This window comes from Bos javanicus, chromosome 19, assembly GCF_032452875.1.
Source record: "Bos javanicus breed banteng chromosome 19, ARS-OSU_banteng_1.0, whole genome shotgun sequence".
NCBI lineage: Eukaryota > Metazoa > Chordata > Mammalia > Artiodactyla > Bovidae > Bos > Bos javanicus.
This window is the reverse complement of record NC_083886.1, coordinates 28,393,247-28,412,386: the sequence shown is the minus strand read 5'-3', so window position 1 is coordinate 28,412,386 and position 19,140 is coordinate 28,393,247. Positions and strand designations below refer to the sequence as shown.

General features: G+C 48.8%; 2 protein-coding genes and 1 pseudogene across 5 annotated transcripts; 2 read left to right on the top strand and 1 right to left on the bottom strand.

Annotated features, from left to right (window-relative positions):
• Window positions 1-25: 25 nt before the first annotated feature.
• On the top strand, window positions 26-3,251 carry GPS2 (G protein pathway suppressor 2). Of its 2 annotated transcripts, none has more exons than XM_061389667.1 (11): window positions 26-114; window positions 306-468; window positions 788-897; window positions 972-1,084; window positions 1,236-1,315; window positions 1,395-1,477; window positions 1,670-1,823; window positions 1,916-2,005; window positions 2,104-2,183; window positions 2,268-2,363; window positions 2,537-3,251. In XM_061389667.1, exons 2-11 carry the CDS (start codon window positions 375-377, stop codon window positions 2,618-2,620), a joined length of 984 nt encoding a protein of 327 aa, XP_061245651.1. In that variant the 5' UTR covers window positions 26-114; window positions 306-374; the 3' UTR covers window positions 2,621-3,251. The 2 variants fall into 2 exon arrangements, with proteins under 2 accessions (XP_061245651.1, XP_061245652.1); XM_061389668.1 differs by having other exon boundaries at window positions 28-110.
• Window positions 2,901-8,266, bottom strand: EIF5A (eukaryotic translation initiation factor 5A). 3 transcript variants are annotated; one of them, XM_061389707.1, is made up of 6 exons: window positions 7,946-8,266; window positions 5,481-5,666; window positions 4,214-4,318; window positions 3,859-3,990; window positions 3,690-3,763; window positions 2,901-3,532 (listed from the first exon to the last, which is right to left on the bottom strand). In XM_061389707.1, the coding sequence occupies exons 2-5, from the start codon at window positions 5,643-5,645 to the stop codon at window positions 3,701-3,703; spliced, it is 465 nt and encodes a 154-aa protein (XP_061245691.1). In that variant the 5' UTR covers window positions 5,646-5,666; window positions 7,946-8,266; the 3' UTR covers window positions 2,901-3,532; window positions 3,690-3,700. The 3 variants fall into 3 exon arrangements, with proteins under 3 accessions (XP_061245691.1, XP_061245693.1, XP_061245692.1); XM_061389709.1 differs by having other exon boundaries at window positions 8,180-8,253; XM_061389708.1 differs by lacking the exon at window positions 7,946-8,266 and adding an exon at window positions 6,700-6,789.
• A 4,509-nt stretch (window positions 8,267-12,775) lies between these two features.
• On the top strand, window positions 12,776-13,114 carry LOC133231362 (histone H4-like; annotated as a pseudogene).
• Window positions 13,115-19,140: the final 6,026 nt, after the last annotated feature.

The following is a 19,140-nucleotide window of genomic DNA, read 5'->3' as shown; positions in this document are numbered from 1 at the left end:
GCCCAACCAGCGAGCTCGCGGCGGCCCGACTCCGGAAGGATTCGGCCCAGCGGCCGGATGTGACGCCGCGGCCCTGCCGCTCGGGAGGCCACAGAGAAAGCGACGATAAGGCGGGTAGGGTGGGGCGGGAGCCCGGGTGGCGGGCAGGGGCGGGAGCGCGGATGCCGAGACCCAGGCCCGCGCACGCGAAAGTGCCGCGCTGCGGGCCCGGCCGGGCGGCCGACACGTGACCGGGGCGGCGGGCGGCGGGCGGCGGCTTCCGCCTGGACCCGGCGCGCTCCCACTGAGCTGCCGCCTCGCCGCAGGCCCGGCCGGAGGTCTGGCAGCCAGCGACAGAGCCGGGCGCTCACGGCCCGAGCGTCCCCAGCAGCACCATGCCTGCGCTTCTGGAGCGTCCGAAGCTGTCCAACGCCATGGCCAGGGCGTTGCACCGACACATCATGATGGAGCGAGAGCGCAAGCGGCAGGGTGAGCCGGGCCCAAAACGGGAGGACGCACGGTTCGGGCGCACCGCGGTCCACGGTGACCCCCACCCATGAGCAGACCAGTGCATGGCGGCCGAAGCCAGAGGGACAGCTAGCCCCGTGGTGATGGTGGTGGGAATTAAACAGCCCACGCCTGGAGCTGGGAAGGACCTTGGAGAGCACCTAATAAACCTCCCCGTTCCAGCCCCCAACAGTGATGAAGCCTGTTCCAGAGCACTGGAATAACCAGTTTTTGCGGGTCTTCAGTTCTTAATGTTCTAATATTTTAACACCCTGCTTGCCCATTCTGCCTCTTATTCCAGAGGAGGAAGAAGTGGACAAGATGATGGAACAGAAGATGAAGGAAGAGCAAGAGAGAAGGAAGAAAAAGGAGATGGAAGAAAGAATGTCATTAGAGGAGACCAAGGAACAAGTAAGCAGTTCCTCCATCTCTCCCTTCTTTCGTCTCTTGGCTCTCCTGCTTTCATCTTCTCTCCCCCTCCCCAGATCTTGAAGTTGCAGGAGAAGCTTTTAGCTCTACAGGAAGAGAAGCATCAGCTTTTCCTGCAGCTCAAGAAAGTTTTACATGAGGAAGAAAAACGGAGGCGAAAAGAGCAGAGGTGAGATTAAAGAGCTAAAAATAAAATCGAGGCCAAAGTGTAACAGGGATCAGGTAACAAAAGATCAGTGTTTAATGGCATATGGGAAGGGGAGTGTGTGGGGGTGGGGACACGACAGACTTGTCTTTGACCTGCTTTCCTTTCGCTCCAGTGACCTGACCACTCTGACATCAGCAGCATACCAGCAAGGCCTGACAGTTCACACCGGAACTCACCTCCTTAGCATGCAGGGTGAGGGTTAAGAAACTACTGGTCAGAATGGGCCCTCCTGGGAGTTGCAACATCATGAAGCACCCCTCTCCCTTTCTAGGGAGCCCTGGAGGACACAATCGCCCAGGCACCCTCATGGCAGCTGACAGAGCCAAACAGATGTTTGGACCCCAGGTGCTTACGGTAAGAGCAGGAAGATTGGGTGTCTAGGCTGAATTTTTTTTTCCTACTTCCACCCAGACCCTAGCATCTTCACCAGCCAGCACTCAAGTTTTGAGTGTGTCTACATCCTGAATAGGGGGAATGGGGGTGCAGTCACTTGAATTTCTGCTTCATGGAGTTTACAGGCAGTGAGTTCTCATCCTTCCTTCTTAGACCCGGCACTACGTCGGCTCAGCAGCTGCTTTCGCAGGGACCCCGGAACATGGGCAATTCCAAGGTAGCCCAGGTGGTGCCTATGGGACTGCTCAACCCCCACCTCACTATGGACCCACGCAGCCTGCCTACAGTCCTAGTCAGCAGCTCAGAGGTGAGGTGGGAAGAGGAATTTTCCTCAAGACCCAAAGCGAGGAGTGTTGAACAGGCTACAAGGAGGTTCTAATGGTCTCCTGCCTTCCTCAGCACCTTCCGCGTTTCCTGCAGTGCAGTACCTGTCTCAGCCACAGCCACAGCCCTACGCCGTGCACAGCCACTTTCAGCCCACCCAGACAGGTGATGGGAACACCCCGTGCTGGGGCCCAGTTCCATGCGTCCTGCCTTTCTCCTTTCCCCATTCTCTACTCACTTCACACTCCTCCTTCCCCACCTAGGGTTTCTCCAGCCTGGTGGTGCCCTGTCCTTACAAAAGCAGATGGAACATGCTAACCAGCAGACTGGCTTCTCTGACTCAGTGAGTAGAGCCTTGAAAAGTCAAGGGCTGCCTATGCTAAGGGGAGCCTCAGGCTGCCTCAGTTGCTGACACTGTTCTCTGCAGTCCTCCCTGCGTCCCATGCATCCCCAAGCTCTGCATCCCGCCCCTGGACTCCTGGCCTCACCCCAGCTCCCTGTGCAGATGCAACCAGCAGGAAAGGTAAGGGTGGTGATCAAGCCCCTCAGAATCCCTGCACTGCAGGGAAACAGCATTGGGTGGGATAGACGACCCCCACCCTGTTTTCCCTTCCCCTCCCTGGGGTGGCTCTCTGGTGTGGAGTAGACAGGAGGGTGTGCACACTGACAAAGCCCTCCTTTCATCACTGCTGCCAGTCGGGCTTTGCAACCACCAGCCAGCCTGGCCCTCGGCTCCCCTTCATCCAGCACAGCCAGAACCCACGATTCTACCACAAGTGACCATCAAATTTATCTTCAGCCTTGGCCCCAACCTCTGCCCTTGGGGAGGATCCCCTGTGTCCCAGTACCAGGCCAATAAAATCTACCTGCCACTGCCCCTGGCTGCTGTCTGTGTTGCCTCCCACTGGACTGTTTAGAGGGTGGGCAGTGGCTGGCAGGAATCACAGAGTGACAGCAGGGTTGGTTGTAATGAACTCAGCAGCAGAGTTCATTCAACCTGTACTCTTCAGATTTCCAAATAAATACCCATTTAATTAGAAAAAGCAGCTGAGTTGGGGACTTCATATTAAACTTGTAGTTTTATTCAGGTTTGATTTTAACAAATGTGTCGGGGAGAGAGCCCGCAGGAAAGGATGAAGCCCATGGGAGCAGGGCCCTCCCAGATGCCTGAGGAGGGGGCATGTCCCCTCCCCTCTCCTCCTCTTCCCTCCCCATCTTTAGATGGGGAGAGACATAGGCAGGGGAGGGGGCTGGTCCCCAGTCTGTGGGGGTGGTGCTTGGGATAGAGGGCTATGGAGGAAATAAGGGGTCAGATTAGGTAAGAATTGGGGAAGGGCACAAGGACCATTTGCCAGAATCCACAGCTTTCTGATTCCAGATTGAATTAAAAAAAAAAAAAAAAAAAACTAAACCACAAGCAGCACCCACCCCGTCTCCCCCACCAGGGTTGTAGTGCGAGGGGAGAAGAGGAGGGCAGCTTCACCAAGGCCATGGTGCACTCACTCCTGGCCAAGGGAGCAGGGTGAAGGGCAGGGGCTCCCCGACAGATTGAAGGGGTAGGGGAAACCAAAATAAAACGTCAAATAAATCGTGTAGGAGGAGTCCAGCCAAGGGCCAGGCCAGAGCTGGGCCAGGCTGGGGGGGGGGGGGGCCTCTGCAGGCTGGAGGATCACTGCTGCCACCACAGCCACCCTGGGTAAGAGAGAGAAACCAGGTAAGACAGGGTAAACCTTCACAGGGGAAAAGGGTGAGGGGGCAGGACCATGCTAGGAGGCAGAAAATAAGCCATTAAGGCTAATCTAGCTCTTTGATGGAGATAAAGTATGTGAAAGGGGGGAGTCACACTCACCTGGGAGCCAGTTATTTTGCCATGGCCTTGATTGCAACAGCCGCCTCCTCTGTCATGGCGGACAGCACCGTGATCTGGGAAAGCACAGGGAAGGGGAGTCATGTCTGAGTGCAAAGCAGGGGAAGAAGCACAAAGAACAAAGCTGGGTACAAACTTGGGAGCACCATACCAGAATCTCTTCTCCACAGTCGTATTTCTGCTCAATCTCCTTGCCAAGGTCTCCCTCAGGCAGACGGAGGTCCTCTCGCACCTCCCCGCTGTCTTGGAGGAGTGATAGGTATCCATCCTGGATGCCAATCAGCTAGGGGCAGACAGAGAAGAAAGCTGAAGATAGGCCCAAGTAGCCTGAGGATGAAGGGTGTGATGGGCAAACTAGGGTGGCAAACAGCTAACACCGAATACCCTCTCTTGCCCATCTCCCTTCTCTCAGCACAAGGTCTTTGGTCAGTATCAACTTCTACTGCCCGCCCCCACCCCTGCCAACTGCTACTACTAACCCACCTACAATCATGTCACCTACATACCTGAAAATCGTTCCTTTTGATGTTGGGGACATCCATATTATGAGTTGACGGGCAGATATCTTCGTATTTCTTCCCAGTGAAGATGTCAATACCAACCAGATGGACCTACATCACATCAAAGAGAAATCCAATTATACTCGAGGATGGAGGAGATCCCTGGCTGGGTGGGGGGAAGTCACACTAGGTTGTCAGGACAAAGAAGAGTTGGAATTGAACCAATCAACTCAAAAAGGAAAACACTAAAAGGCTCACTAAAGGGCTCTAAAAAGAGCCTGAGGCCAAAAGACCACCACTGAAATTGCAGCTGACCACACAGGTGAGGTTGTAGGGCAGCCTTGGAGCAGTGAGTTACCTCAAGCTATCAAAACGTTAACAAGAGACCAAGATTCTAGGGGAGTAGGAGGAACCTAGGTAAAAGTTTACAAGACCTTTTATTGACATCAGCATAAAAGGCCGAGAACTTGGAAGGTAGGAAGAAAAGAGTTCAAAAACAGGAAGGAATAAGAGCTGAAAATAAAGAGAGAGCAGAATTACACATATAGGAAATAAGGAAACCAGAAAGAATGATCTAGACATTTGGAGGTAACCCATGACAAATGCCAAGTCAATAGAAAACAGAAAAAATGATTAAGGAACAAAAGCAGAGGAAATTCAAAGATGAATCAGGTTGAAGTTTTGGGTGGGGGGGAGGTGGGGAGTCTGAAGTTACAAGGAAAGCTGTAAGGAAAATGCTGACCAAGTAAGCAAGCGGGCTCCAAGAAGAGGGGGCACGTAGAGGCACTCTGACCTTGCATCAGAGATGTGATGGGAAAGCTGGACCTGGAGAGTGGAGCAGTGATGTACAGAGGTGCAGAGATGTGCACTGGTGCCCTGCCAGGGGAGGGGTGCATTTTATGTTAGGACTGGAGAAAACATGGACAAACTAATGGAAACAAGAGCACCTACAAAGACTCAGAGAGACAAATACAAAAAGCAAAGGCCAGGAAAAAGAACAGAGCAACTGAACAGCCAGAGCATAGAGGACCACGAAGAAAAATTGGAGACACACAAAAATGGAGAAAGGAAGGGGCTCCAAGGATGTTGGGGCACAGGAGGGTAACCGAGGAGGAAGCTGAAGGCTGGTGCAATAGTTGAAAAAGGTGTCCAAGGCTGAGTACTGACCACCAGGAGCCAGATGGTAATAAGTAATACAAGAGCTAAATAAGATAGAGAGCTAGCACTGACGACAGCAGGTGGGGAAAGCAAGGTACAGAAATGAAATTCTAACCTTGGCATGGCCGTGCTTGCCGGTCTTAGAAGTTGACATCTCCACAATCTTACATGGCCGGCCTTTGAGCACCACGAAGCCATTCTTACGTAATGCTGAGCACTGCATCGGGAAGGTGGCTGAGGCCCCTGCATCTCCTGTCTCGAAGTCCAAATCATCTGCCATTTTAAGAGGCTACGATTCCAACTAGAGTCAAGAAGAGAACTAGGGTCAGTGAGGAAAGAATTAATACGGTCTCCAATCCATCCCACTCCACTCTAGAAACATTGCTTCATTTTTTCCCCCAGCACTTTATCCCTTTACCCACGTAAAATAGCTTCTAGACTGAATGCTGATTAGATCAAAAATACGAAGAACTGGTGTGTATGGCAGTGGAGATAAGCTGGATCCCCACCCCATATGAAAGCTAAAAGAGTGGCTTGAAATACCAAAAGCTCCAGGAATTTAGGATCCCAAATCTCTGATATGGGCAAAGGCCTAATTCTTGGTCGAGGGAGGACTCAGGTGTTACTTGCCACTGAAACCAACCACCCCTGTTCCCCACACATAACCAGGGCTATAATTAGGTGAGCAGCTATGAGCCAGCAAAAAGGCGGGGCTAATGTAGGGGGGGAGGGGGTGGAGACCGGAGGACTGGGAGCCCCACCCGTCTCTGTTACACCCCCCCCCACTCTATCCACACAAGAGCCCGTCATTGGTACAGGAAACCACAAGGCCGCTTTGGGGGATTCCCGCCTCTCCAACATGCATTTGCAGATGCAGCCGAGAGGGAGAAAGCAAAGTTGTTTTCTAACTGATCTCCCTGCCAAACACCTCTGGTTTCCCAAAGGGAACCCAGGAACCCAGCCTCTCAAGGGCCCTCCCACTTTTCCCAGGATGCATCAGTCCTGTCGGCTCTTCAGGCCCGGCCTGTACAGTCAGTACAAAGTGGGGGAGTGGGGAGTGGTGAATGACAATAAAATGAAAGCAAAAGGCTGGTAGTAGTGAGTAGTATGAATTATACTAGGCTAGCAGAGTTAAAGACCCTAAAACCAGGCACTCTCAGGTCAGACACCACGACAGAACAGTGACAAGGTGAAGAGCACCTATCACAGCGGGTAACTCATCTGCCTGGGACTTTAAGGCGCCGTCGGCACGTCCGAGAAGAGTTGGGCTCCCGTCCAATCGCCCTCCGTTTCCCCATTTCTCTGGCCTCCCAGCACGGACGAGCGCCACTTACACCTGGCTGGCCGCCTCACTTCACAGGAGGGCTAGGGGGAAAGCTCCAAAGATCCATGAGGTGGGGGGAGCCGTAACATATGCCCACAGCGGGCTCTCCGAGGTGATCCTGATCCGGGCCTCCGGCCTCTCCCACTCCTCAAAATTCCAAGCTCCCTTAGGCGCCTGCGAAGACCAGCTCTCTCCGCGCCGTGGGTTGCCGGCTCCCGCCCACCATGTGGCCGCCCGGGGCTTCCGGTGGCCGGGACCTGGGGGGAGGGGTCCCCGCGCTGCCATGCGGCCCCCGTCCACCTTCGGCCATGCGGCCTCCGACCCCGAGGACAGCCTCCCGTAGGGGGCATTTCCGGTACTGCAGCCTGCCCCCTCCTCAAAGGCCGCGCCAGGCCGGAGCCACGCCGCCTCCCCTCCCCCCCCCCCGCCAGCCGCCAACCCCCCCCATGCCCTCTCCCCGAACAGCCCCCTCCCCCACCTCACGTGGACTCGCGGCTCCCGGTTCACAACGGCGCAGGTACCCTTACCCCGGCGGGCCGATTTGGCCCCCGGCTCTCGCCCTGGCGTGGCCGCCCGGCGGCCTCTCCCGCGTGGCGGCCTCGCGGCTCGCCGTCCCCCGCCCTGCGTCGCTCCAACGTCACCCGACCAGCCCCAACCGTCACCTCGCGCGCCAACCGGGTCGCGCGCCTAAGTATCTCCGTACCTCGCGCGGCTCGCAGACGGAACCCCGTGCGGCGGAGCCGCAGCTCCCCTCTGCCCCCTCCCCGACCCTCGCGCAGTTCCATCTCTACTCCCAGGCCCAAGTCAAGGTTCCGCGCACGCGCGCGCTGCCCGCTCTCACCTCGCGCGAACGCACTGACTCGACCCCGTCCGCTCGCCGCGAGCCCAACCGCTGCCTCCGAGCCCACTGCCGCTGCCGCCGCCGCCGCCGCCGCCGCCTCTACCGCCGCCGCCGCTGCTGCACACGGGTCTTAGTACGCAGGCGCCGACTCCCCACTGACCAACCAAGCAGCCCTGTGACAGCCGCGCAAGCGTGCTATCTATCTCCTCCGCCCTCCACCCCCGCACTGCGCAAGCGCACAGATACTCCCTGCTCTCCACCCTCCCTCCCACCTACCCATCCAATGACGCGCATACGTGAACCCGCCCCTCACAAATCCTAAGTTCGTCCCACCAGTAGGCAACGCGCAGGCGCATCCGGTTTTTTAATCCCTTCTACCTCCTCTGCCCTCCCCGTGTTAGACCACCAGCCCTACCGGACAATCCTTGCGCCTGCGCGATAAAGAGTCCTACACTCCACACCCTCTGAAGGAAACGCCCCGTCCTCAAGGCGCATGCGTGTTGGGAATGCTGAACGCCCCTTCCACCTCAGACGTCGTCTGTACGCCAGGCGTTGAAAAGACCACGCCACTGTATCGCTGGTCTTGTCTAGAACGCATGCGTCTTAGGAAACGCCCCACCTCGACTTTAGCAGGACTTGAAAGACTCACACGTTTCAGAAAACTTGTACTGTGGCGTGGGCCCCTTGTCGCAAAACCCATCCCTCTCCCCTTGCTCCCCCGTTCCAGACATGCGCGAGAGAGCTCTTTCCGCTTCACTCTTCCCCGCGCACTAGTGTGGTCGAGTTACCACCCATCTCAGCTTCACTTCTCTAAAACTGTGCGCCTCTACTCTGCCATAGAGTTTCACCCGGAAAGATAGAGCGGCCCCGTCCTAGCCACCATCTTGTTAAAATTCTTAGACCGTATTGGTCCCTTTGGCTTCCATAGAGGCAATTCTCCTGAATCCTGGAATAAGATTTACATGGCATTTCTCTTTTTCCTTAGCTGTCCTTTGCGGTCTCCAAACAATTGTCTACGAGCACCCTAAGAAAATGGAGAAAGAAATGGTAACCCACTCCAGTATTGTTGCCTGGAGAATTCCATGGACAGAGGAGCCTGGCAGGCTATAGTCCATGGGGTCGCAAAGAGTCGGACACGACTGAGCGACTCTCACGCACGCACACACCCTTAGAAAAGAATTCTCTATAAAGTGTGGTATATCGAATTCCACTGATGTTCCCTTTCATAAGAGGTGACCATGAAACCAGAAACTCGCAATGAATTTCTCTGGTCTTCGTTCTAGGGAAGAAAGCTGCTGCTTTTCCCGAAAATTTGTAGTCGTCTACCTCTAGTTTCTAGGTTTTCAGCACTACCTTCGTGGCTACCTTGCTTGCTTCCGTAGACTGGTGGACAATATTGTGGAACAAGACAAGCAACTAAATAGCTGGGCTTGGAATCCAAAATCCTGAATCTAGTTCTTATTTAAGATGTGACACGGTAGATGTGCACTACGAGCACTGCTGCTGCTGCTGCGTCGCTTCAGTCGTGTCCGACTCTGTGCGACCCCACAAACGGCAGCCCACCAGGCTCCCCCGTCCCTGGGATTCTCCAGACAAGAACAACTGGAGTGAGTTGCCATCTCCTTCTCCAATGCATGAAAGTGAAGTCGCTCAGTCGTGTCTCTTAGCGACCCCATGGACTGCAGCCCACCAGGCTCCTCTGTCCATGCGATTTTCCAGGCAAGAGTACTGGAGTGGGGTGCCATTGCCTTCTCCACTACGAACACTAGCTTGAATTAATACATTTACGTAGCACATTGTACTATCACCCCCAAATCCTCCCACTCAATTTTCTGAAATTTCTGCCATTTCCTTTGGGGAAAAAAAACAAATTTCCTGGAGGCATTGTTTAAAAGTCCAATTCCTGCTCTTCTCAAAGATGTCCATATGACCCAAGAATTCCACTCCTAGGTATATTACCCCCAAATTAAGAACAGGTACTCAAATCATTGCAGGAAAGTACTTAGCGCTATTCAGTAGTAGTAAAAAGGTGGAAACAACGCAAATATCCGTCAACAGATGAATGAATAAACAAACTGTGGTGCATACATGTAATAGAATATTAATCACACAAAAGAATGAAGTATAAATGTATGCTATAACCACATGAATTTTGAAGATGTTAACAAGTAAAAGAAGCCAAACAAAAGCATCACATATGATTCCACTGATGTGAGATATGCAGAATAGGTAAATTCAAAGAAACAAAAAGCAGACTGGTGGTCAGTAACTGCTTAATGGTCATGGGGTTTTAGAATGATGAAGTGCTTTGGAATTAGATAGAGGTGGTGGTTGTACAACCCGTGAATTTGAATGCAGTGAACACCACTGAGCTGTTTATTTAAAAATGTGAATTCACCTCAGTTTTAAAACTCTTGTACACAGATGTTCATAATAGCCAAAAAGTAGAAACTACTCAAAGTCCATTAACTGATGAAGGAATGAATAAAATATGGTATGTCCATACAATGAAATATTATTCAACAATAAAAAAGAATGAAGGACTTCCATGGTAATACAACAGATAAGAATCCACTTGCGAATGCATGGGACACAGGTTTGTTCTTGGTCCAGGAAGATTCCACATACTGAGGAGCAAATAAAGCCTGTACACCTCAACTACTGAGCCTGCCTGCTGCAACTACTGAAGTCCACTTGCCTAGAGCCTGTGCTCCACAGGAAGCAGCCAATGCAAAGAGAAGCTCACAGGCCACCATGAAGAGTAGCCCCTGCTCACCACAACTAGAGAAAGCCTGTGTGCAACAACGAAGACCCAGAGTAATCAAAAATAAAATAATTTTTTTTTAAAGAGAGGGAAAAAGAAAAGGAATGATGTACTGGGTACACACTACACCATGGCATAACTATGAAACATATGCTAAATAAAAGTCACAAAAGACCACATACAGTAATGTATTATTCCGTTTACATGAAATGTCCAGAATAGGCAAATCCATAGAGACAAAATTTGATAGACTGTGGTTGCCTGGTGCCTAGGGGGAAATGAAGACATGGAGAGAGATTACTAATGACTATAAGGAAAGGAGCAGAGGGTGTCTTTTGGTGTGATGAAAACGTTCTAAAATTGAAGTGATGCTTGCCCTCCAGATATTGAAAAAAATTGAATTGTACATTTTAAATAATTAAATTGTATGGTATGTGAATTACATCTTGATAAAGCTGTTACTTTAAAAATGTATTGTTCAGGGGCTTCCCTGGTGGCTTAGTGGTTAAGAACATGCTTGCCAATATAGGAGACATGGGTTTGATCCCTGGTCCAGGAAGATCCCACATGCCGTGGGACAGCTAAGCCGGGGCACCACAACTACTGAGCCAGTGTGCTGCAATTACTGAAGCCTCCCCGCTCTAGAGCCTGTGCTCCACCATAAGGGAGGACACTGCAATAAGCCCACACACCACAGCAAAAAATAGTCCCCGCTCACTGCAACTAGAGAAAGCCCCAGGAGCAATGAAGACCCAACACCACCAAAAATAAATACTTGAAATAAATATACAAAATTATTTTTTAAAAATAAAAATGTACTGTTGGGAATTCCCTGGCTATTCAGGTTTGATCCCTGGTCAGGAAACTAAGATTCCCACAAGCTGCACAGGGTGGCCAAAAAAAATGTAATATCATCTTTGTTCTTAATTGGTTTACTTCTCTGAGACGTTGGTGAAGAGTCCTAGATGACCTAAGTCACAAGCTCCATGATTTTAAAGGGGGCTGAGTGATGACAGCTCTCAAGAATTCCCATTCAAAATAGAAGGGGCACAAATAATTTTTATGGAAGGCTAAGACATACACACTCAGAGAAAGAGAAGGGCAGAATATTGCACAGTATTGTAGAGTGATGAGACAATCTGTATCTGGGAGACCACACTGGCATTGCATCTATGGAATTACCACAGCCCAGGGTACAGTCCTCTGCTTTGTAAGCCCCAGAATTTTATTTTGCCAATCAAGTCACTTCTTTAGGGAGCACTTTCCTGACCTACCAGACTAAGCCAACTTCCTGTGTTATATGTTCACAGAGCAAACATTATAGCATTTACCCCAGATTGTTGGTTCCCACAAATCCATTTATTTGTGTGATTACTTTATTAATGCCTGGTCTTCTCCATTAGAATATAACATATATAAGGACAGGGGTCTGGCTGATTTTGTTTACCATTGTGCCCCCAGCTCCTAGAACTGTGCCTGGCAAATATTTGGTACATTGTAAATTTAACATTGAGTGAAGGTATACCTGACTGAAACCAAGTGGACTCACAAAAAATTGACAAAGAAACGGCATATCAACTTCTTTCTAAATGAATTGAATTGGTCAAGCACAACAGAACATCTGTGTTGGCTGATCCATCTGTTCATCCTCTCTGTAAGAAAATATAAGTGGAAAGAAAAAACCTAGTCAAGGAATCTTGAAATCAAAGTAAAGGAATTAACTGCATTTACTTCATGACAGCTCGAAGACCATAGTGCTTTTGTCTTCAGTGTAGAAGAGGCCTACCTGTCTCACCTTTGGAAAGAATCCTGGAACAGTAATAATCTAGGATTGAAACTGCCCTGAAAATTATTAGACAATCTTTCTGGCCTTTTTTTTTTTTTCCTGATTTGCACACTGAGTATTGTCTTCAGTCCACACAGAAGACAAGAACTGATTTTGAGAACTGATTCAAAATACAGTTGGTCAGATTCTATCTTGTCTTAATGACATTCACATTCCTTTCCCACTGTCTTATGATTACACCCACTAACCGAGTTTAGAATTCAAATATTCTTGAAAAACTCTCCAGTTACCCTTATATAGACTTTTTTTTTTTTTTTTTTGCCTCACTACATGGCTTGTGGAATTTTAGTTCCCTACCAGGGATTGAACCCAGGGTCCTCGGCAGTGAGAGGGCAGAGTCCTAACCACTTGACTGCAAAGGAATTCCCTCTATAGACTTTCACTGGCTTTGGAGGATGTCTTGGCAATTAATTGCATTCATTATTCCCTCATTCCTTTCTCAGAGGGTAACAGTTTAGAGAGTACCCACATTTTGCTGAGAAAGAAGTTTGTCAAATGAGTCTAAATCTGTTGTGGTAGACATTTTTGGTAGGCTTTTTTAAAGTTCTATTTCGAAATAATTTTAGGTTTACGAAGAGCTGCAAGTATAGTACAAAGAGTATTTTAAAGAATGTCAATGGACTGCGACAGCAACCATGTCTGGTCGTGGGAAGGGTGGCAAAGGCCTTGGCAAGGGGGGTGCTAAGCGCCATCGCAAAGTCTTGCGGGACAACATTCAGGGTATTACTAAGCCAGCTATCCGGCGTCTGGCTCGTCGTGGAGGCGTCAAACGTATCTCTGGTCTTATCTACGAAGAGACTCGTGGGGTGCTGAAAGTGTTTCTGGAAAATGTGATCCGGGACGCGGTCACCTATACGTAGCACGCTAAGCGCAAGACTGTTACCGCCATGGATGTGGTCTACGCACTCAAACGTCAGGGCCGTACCGTTTACGGTTTTGGTGGTTGAGCAAAGCATCTAGCTTGAAACCTTTAGAAAAACTAAAGGCCCTTTTCAGGGCCGCGAAAAAAAAAAAAAAAAAGAATGTCAATGAAGAGTTGTAAATGGGAACCAATGGTGTGGTGAAGATTGATTATATAGGCATGTGTCTTTAGTCACCAAGTCGTGGCCAATTCTTTTGCAACACCATGGACTGTAGCCCACCGGGCTCCTCCGTCCCTAGAATTTTCCCAGCAAGAATACTGGAGTGGGTTGCTGTTTCCTTCTCCAGGGGATCTTCCTGATCCAAGGATTGAATCCATGTCTCCCGCACTGGCAGGTGGATTCTTTACCACTGGGCCAGCAGGGAAACTGTTATATAGGTATGTGAGAACCAACTGTGCACATCTCCTACTAACTCTTGAGTTCAATAAAATCTTATTAGTAACTTAAAGTTGGCACCACAGAAGTATTTATACCATGGAAGTTGGCAGATATTGCAAATCAGGGTCCCTTTACCCTGAGCTGGCTGTTAAACATTTAGCAGCACACCACACATAAGGAAAATATAGGGAAGGCAGCTCTGATGTATTCAAATAGTGTTAGATCAAGATAGTCCAGCAACGGTGTAAGAGGTGGGTTGAAAGGGTGAGAGACTGGAGGTAATAAGGCCCTTGGAAAGTTGTCATGTAGTTCAGATCACAAGCAATGAGAGTTTGGATTAGGAGTTCCTGGGGTAAGAAGTGTTTAAATAATTGGACTTTGAAAAATGGGTGGAATTTGGGGGAAAGGTAGAAATAAAGGAAAAGTGCATTCCAAACAATGGGAACAGTGAGAGCAAGAGTGTGGAGGAAGACATGCAGGGTGAAGAGAGAGAATTGTGTCAGTGGTTGGGCATGGAGGGCAGAGATGGTAAATGAAAGGTAGACGGGGAAGGGAAACCTGGACAAGATCATGGAGTCTTGCATCTGTACAAAAGAGCACACTCTTTTTTGGTATGTATTGGAGAGACAGTGCCAGTCACTGATGCCGCTGTGCTCTAGGAAACTCGTCTCAGCCATGGGTGACAGAAGATCAAGATGAAAAGGCAGTACACACAGAATTTTTAGGGCAATGAAACTACTTTGTATGATACTACTGTGGTAGATACAATCATAAATTCACCCAAACTCACAGAATTTATGACACCAAGAGTGAACCTAGTGGAAATTATGGACTTGGTGATAATGATGTATCAATGTAGGTTCTTCAATCACGACAAGTGTGCCTCTCTAATGGGAGATATTGATAATGTGGGAGGCGATGCATGTGTATATGTGAAATCTCTATACCTGCCTCTCAGTTTTGATGTGAACCTTATAACTGCTCTGAAAAATTAAAGTTACTATGTTTGAGGGGAAACAATGGAGCTGGACTGGAAGCAAGGGACCAGTGAAGGGCCTCTGGCAGTAGCCCAAGCGGACAAGAATAAAGGTCTGGATCAAGGCATTGGTGGTGAGGCTGAGAGGAAAAGATGAGCACCAGAGACCTTTTGGAGATCTAATAGATGGAATTTGGTGGATAGTTGAATGAGGAAGATGAGGTCAAAAGGTTGGTCAAAGAGGTCTTCAATCTGTGTATTTGGAGGACATAATGCATTAATCAAGTCATTCCTAAGGATAAATGTAGTAAAACAGGAATGGGGAAATCCACTAAAGGTTCTTGGATTCTAAGATTCTTGGGGAGAATTCTTGCTCAGAGCCAGATGGTGCACGCTCATTAGTCTCACAGCAAAGCTAGGCTTAGAAAGGTGGGTAGGACTGGGGTTGATAACAAACCTTTTTTTTTCAATATTTATTTATCTATTTGGCTGCCCTGGGTCTCAGTTGTGACATATGAGATCTTTGGTCTTTAATTGTGGCACATGGGAGCTATTTCCCTGTCCAGGGATCAAACCCAGGCCCCCTGTAGTGGGAATTCGAAGTCTTAGCCACTGGAGCACCATGCAAGTCCCAAAATCAGCTATGCCTTGTAACACATTTCCTTTACCTGGAAGGAAAAGGTCTCCAGTTGTATCAAGAGGAATGGTTTTACATGGTTAAAAAGACTGTTAAGTTTCCTTTATTATAAAAATACAAATCTATTGCGGAAAAAATTTTGGAAACTATAGAAAAGAATAAGAAAAAAACTAACCCCAAACCCAACACCAGAGGCAACTGCTATGAATCATGTATTCCATCATCCTTTGTTTTATGCCCTTTAAAAAATACATCTCAGGTCCTAGTGAACAGATTCTGTGTTGCATGTGAAGATAAATTGTCGGCTGATGGAAGGAATTTCCAGATGCAAAGAAAAGCCAGGCCAGAACTGGCGGGGGAGTGGTGGGGGTTTTCTGTGGTACAAATGTTTCACAGTGAGAATTTATCCTTATCAGAGGACCTTGGCAGGGACTATTGTCCCTTCTACCTTCAAGGGTTGCATGAAAGTCATACACACCAAATGAAGCTTTGGATGTGTGCTAAGTCACTTCAGTTGTGTCCAACTCTGTGTGACCCCATGGACTGTAGCCTGCCAGGCTCCTCTGTCCATGGGGTTCTCCAGGCAAGAATATTGGAGTAGGTTGCCATTTCCTTTTCCAGGGAATCTTCCCAACCCAGGATCCAACTGCATCTCTTATGTCTTCTACATTGGCAGGTAGATTCTTTACCACTAGTACCATCTGGAATGACAAATGAAGCTTGAGGATGAGCAAATGGGTAATGCTACTGTGAGGGTGTGTGGTGGGGGGTCCTTGGACCCACTTTTGTAGCACTCAGCTGCTGGGATCAGAGCAGAAACCTTGACTGCATTTGCTCACTCATCCATTCATTCAGTTAACATTTACTGAGTCCATTAATGAGCTTCCCTGGTGGCTCAGATGGTAAAGTGTCTGCCCACAATGCGGGAGACCCGGGTTTGATCCCTGGGTTGGGAAGATCTCCTGGAGAAGGAAATGGCAACCCACTCCAGTATTCTTGCCTGGAGAATCCCACGGACGGAGGAGCATGGTAGGCTACAGTCCATGGGGTCGCAAAGAGTCAGACATGACTGAACGACTTCACGAGTCCATTAAGTGCCAGATACTCCTGATACAAGGGTAGTGAGTTTAGCAGTGTGGTCCCTGCCCCATAGTTTGGAGGAGGAGATTAACAGATACATAACCTTGGCTCAGTTCAGTATCAGTGACTGATGGGTTTATGAGTGGCAGTTGGTATGAGATAAGAAGAGCACTCTGAGAAGATGCCTAAGGGATATTTTGTGATTTTTGACCTTGCTTCTTTGGAAGCTAAGAGGGTGGAGATGGAGAAGAATGAAACTGGAGTGGTTCTGGGCCTGAAAAAAAAGCCCAGAAATTCTCCCCACCCTTCTTTCCCAGAGGTCTTGCAGAACCCAGGTGCTAGGGAGAGAAGTCAGAAAGTTTCTTAAAAACTGGACCAAGGGAGTAGGGAATCAGGCTGGAGATGGAATAGGGACCCAGTTCATAGAGGAAGGAAACTCAGTGAGATGATCACAAATGATTCTAGAGCATTAGCTGTGATCATTCATTTGCTCAGTCATTCACTCTCCAGGTGGAAACTGAGGCCCACTTTGTGGCCAGAGTGAAGCAGTAGCCAGGCAGCTGCAGAGCAGAGCAGTGCTGCCGATGGCAGGGCACATGGGGGCTGAGAGAGTACCAAGATGGGAACAAACCTAGTCTGGAAGCCTGGCAGTTCTTTTGGTGGGGAGACACTGGAGCTAAGGAGAAAGACTGGAGAAAGATTGATCTTCAACAGGGTGAGGGAGGGCCTGGGAGCTCAGGAGAGGGAAAAAAGCAAAATTGACCGCGTGTGAGCCCTTCTTGAAGGATTTAGACCCAAGAAAATAATACCTCAAGGTTGGGGGGGCGGGAGGAAGAGGGGTGGAATGAATCGGGAGATTGGGATTGACGTAAATACACTACTACGTATTTTATCTTCTTGGGCTCCGAAGTCACTGCAGATGGTGACCGCAGGCATGAAATTAAAAGACGCTTGCTCCCTGTAAAGAAAGTTAGAAACCTAGACAGCATATTAAAAAGCAGAAACATCACTTTGCCAACAAAGGTCAGTACAGTCAAAGCGATGGTTTTTCCAGTAGTCACATATGGTTGTGAGAGTTGGACCATAAAGAAGGCTGAGCACCAAAGAATTGATGCTAGAGAAGACTCTTGAGTTCCTTGGGCAGCAAGAAGATCAAACTAGTCAATCCTAAAAGAAATCAACCCTGAATATTCATTGGAAGGACTGATGCTGAAGCTGAAGCTCTAGTACTTTGGCCAACTGAAACAAAGAGCTAACTCACTGGAAAAGACCCTGATGCTGGGAAAGAATGAGGGCAGGAGGAAAAAGGGGCGACAGACATGAATTTGAGGAAACTCCAGGAGATACTGTAGGACAGGGAAGCCTGGTGTGCTGCAGTACATGGGGTTTCAAAGAGTCGGACACAACTTAACAACTGAACAACAACGAGAACCTACTATATAGCACAGGGAATGTTACTCAGTGCTCTGTGGTGACCTGAATGGGAAGGAAATCCAAAAGAGATGGGATATATGTGTATGTATAGCTGATTCACTTTGCTCGACAAGCAGAAACTAACATGACATTGTAAAGCAACTATACTCCAATAAAAATTAATTTAGGAACTTGCCTGGTAGGCCAGTGGTTAAGAATTTACCTTCCAATGCAGGGGACATAGGCTCTATCCCTGATCGGGAAGCTAAGATCCCACATACCTTGCAGCCAAAAAACCCAAACACATAAAACAGAAACAGTATTGTAACAAATTCAACAAACACTTTAAAAGTGGTCCACGTTAAAAAAAAAAAAGATTAGGAGACCAAGGACTTCCAGGTGGTCTAATGGTTAATACTCCATGTTTCCACTGCTGGGGGGTGTGGGTTCAATCCCTGGTTGGAGAACTAAGATCCCAGACCAAAAAGAAAAAAAAAAGATTAAGAGACCACCTGAGAGAGGATTAAAGCAATCCAGGCGTGCACACACACGCATATCTTACCCTTGAACCACTGCCATAAAAACTCTTCATTAATTCCTCCTGGGGTCTGGATACACAATTTTGAGAGGCATGAGTCTAGTGTGCCTCTCTTTGCCTGGCAAAGCAATAAAGCAATTCTTTTCTATTTCACCCAAAACTCTTGTCTGTCTCTGAGACTCGATTCGGCGCTGGTACATAGAAGTTGTTTTCAGCACCACTTTGGTCCAGTCACTTAGCTTCTCTGAGACCAGCTCCTCACCTGTGAGTTTAGGGAGCTCAACACTTACTTCATAGGGAGCTCAGCCTGACCTGTGCCTGTAATTCCTATCCATGCGCAGGGCTCCAAATGCCTGACTTCAGCCCCAACTTTCTCCTGAGCCGCAGACCCATCCCTCTAAATGCCTGCTTGAGCTCTCTTCTTGGAAGTTTCAAAGAAGCTCCAAACCAAACTCCTGACTATGTTCCTCTTTCAGGGTTTTTCATGGAAATAAATAGCATCATCATCCACCGACATTCAAGCTAAAAACCTAGATTCCTGGATTCCTTTTCTCTCACTCCCGCATCCAGTCCACCACCAAACCCTGCAGACACTATTTTCAAAACATACTTCAAACTGGTCACTTCTCTCCATCCTCATTCATCCACGCCATATCACCTCTGCCTCCCTCCAATTTTTTCCCCCCAAAGCAACCAGCCAAGTGGTATTTTTTAAACATAAATCAAGTAAGGGAGGTTGTATGTGCCTGGGGACAGAGGGTATATGAGAAATCTCTGTGTTGTCTCTTTAATTTTGCTGTAAACCTAACATTGTTTATATATATAGGCTTCCCTGATGTCCCAGTAGTAAAAGAATCCCCTTATGATGCAGGAGATGTGGGTTAGATCCCTGGGTCAGGAAGATCCCCCGGAGAAGGAAATGGCAACCATTCCAGTATTCTTGCCTTGAAAATCCCATGGGCAGAGGAGCCTGGCGGGCTATAGTTCAAGGGGTCGAATAGAGTCAGACATAACTGAGCTACTGAGCACACAAATATATGTATATATAATTACAT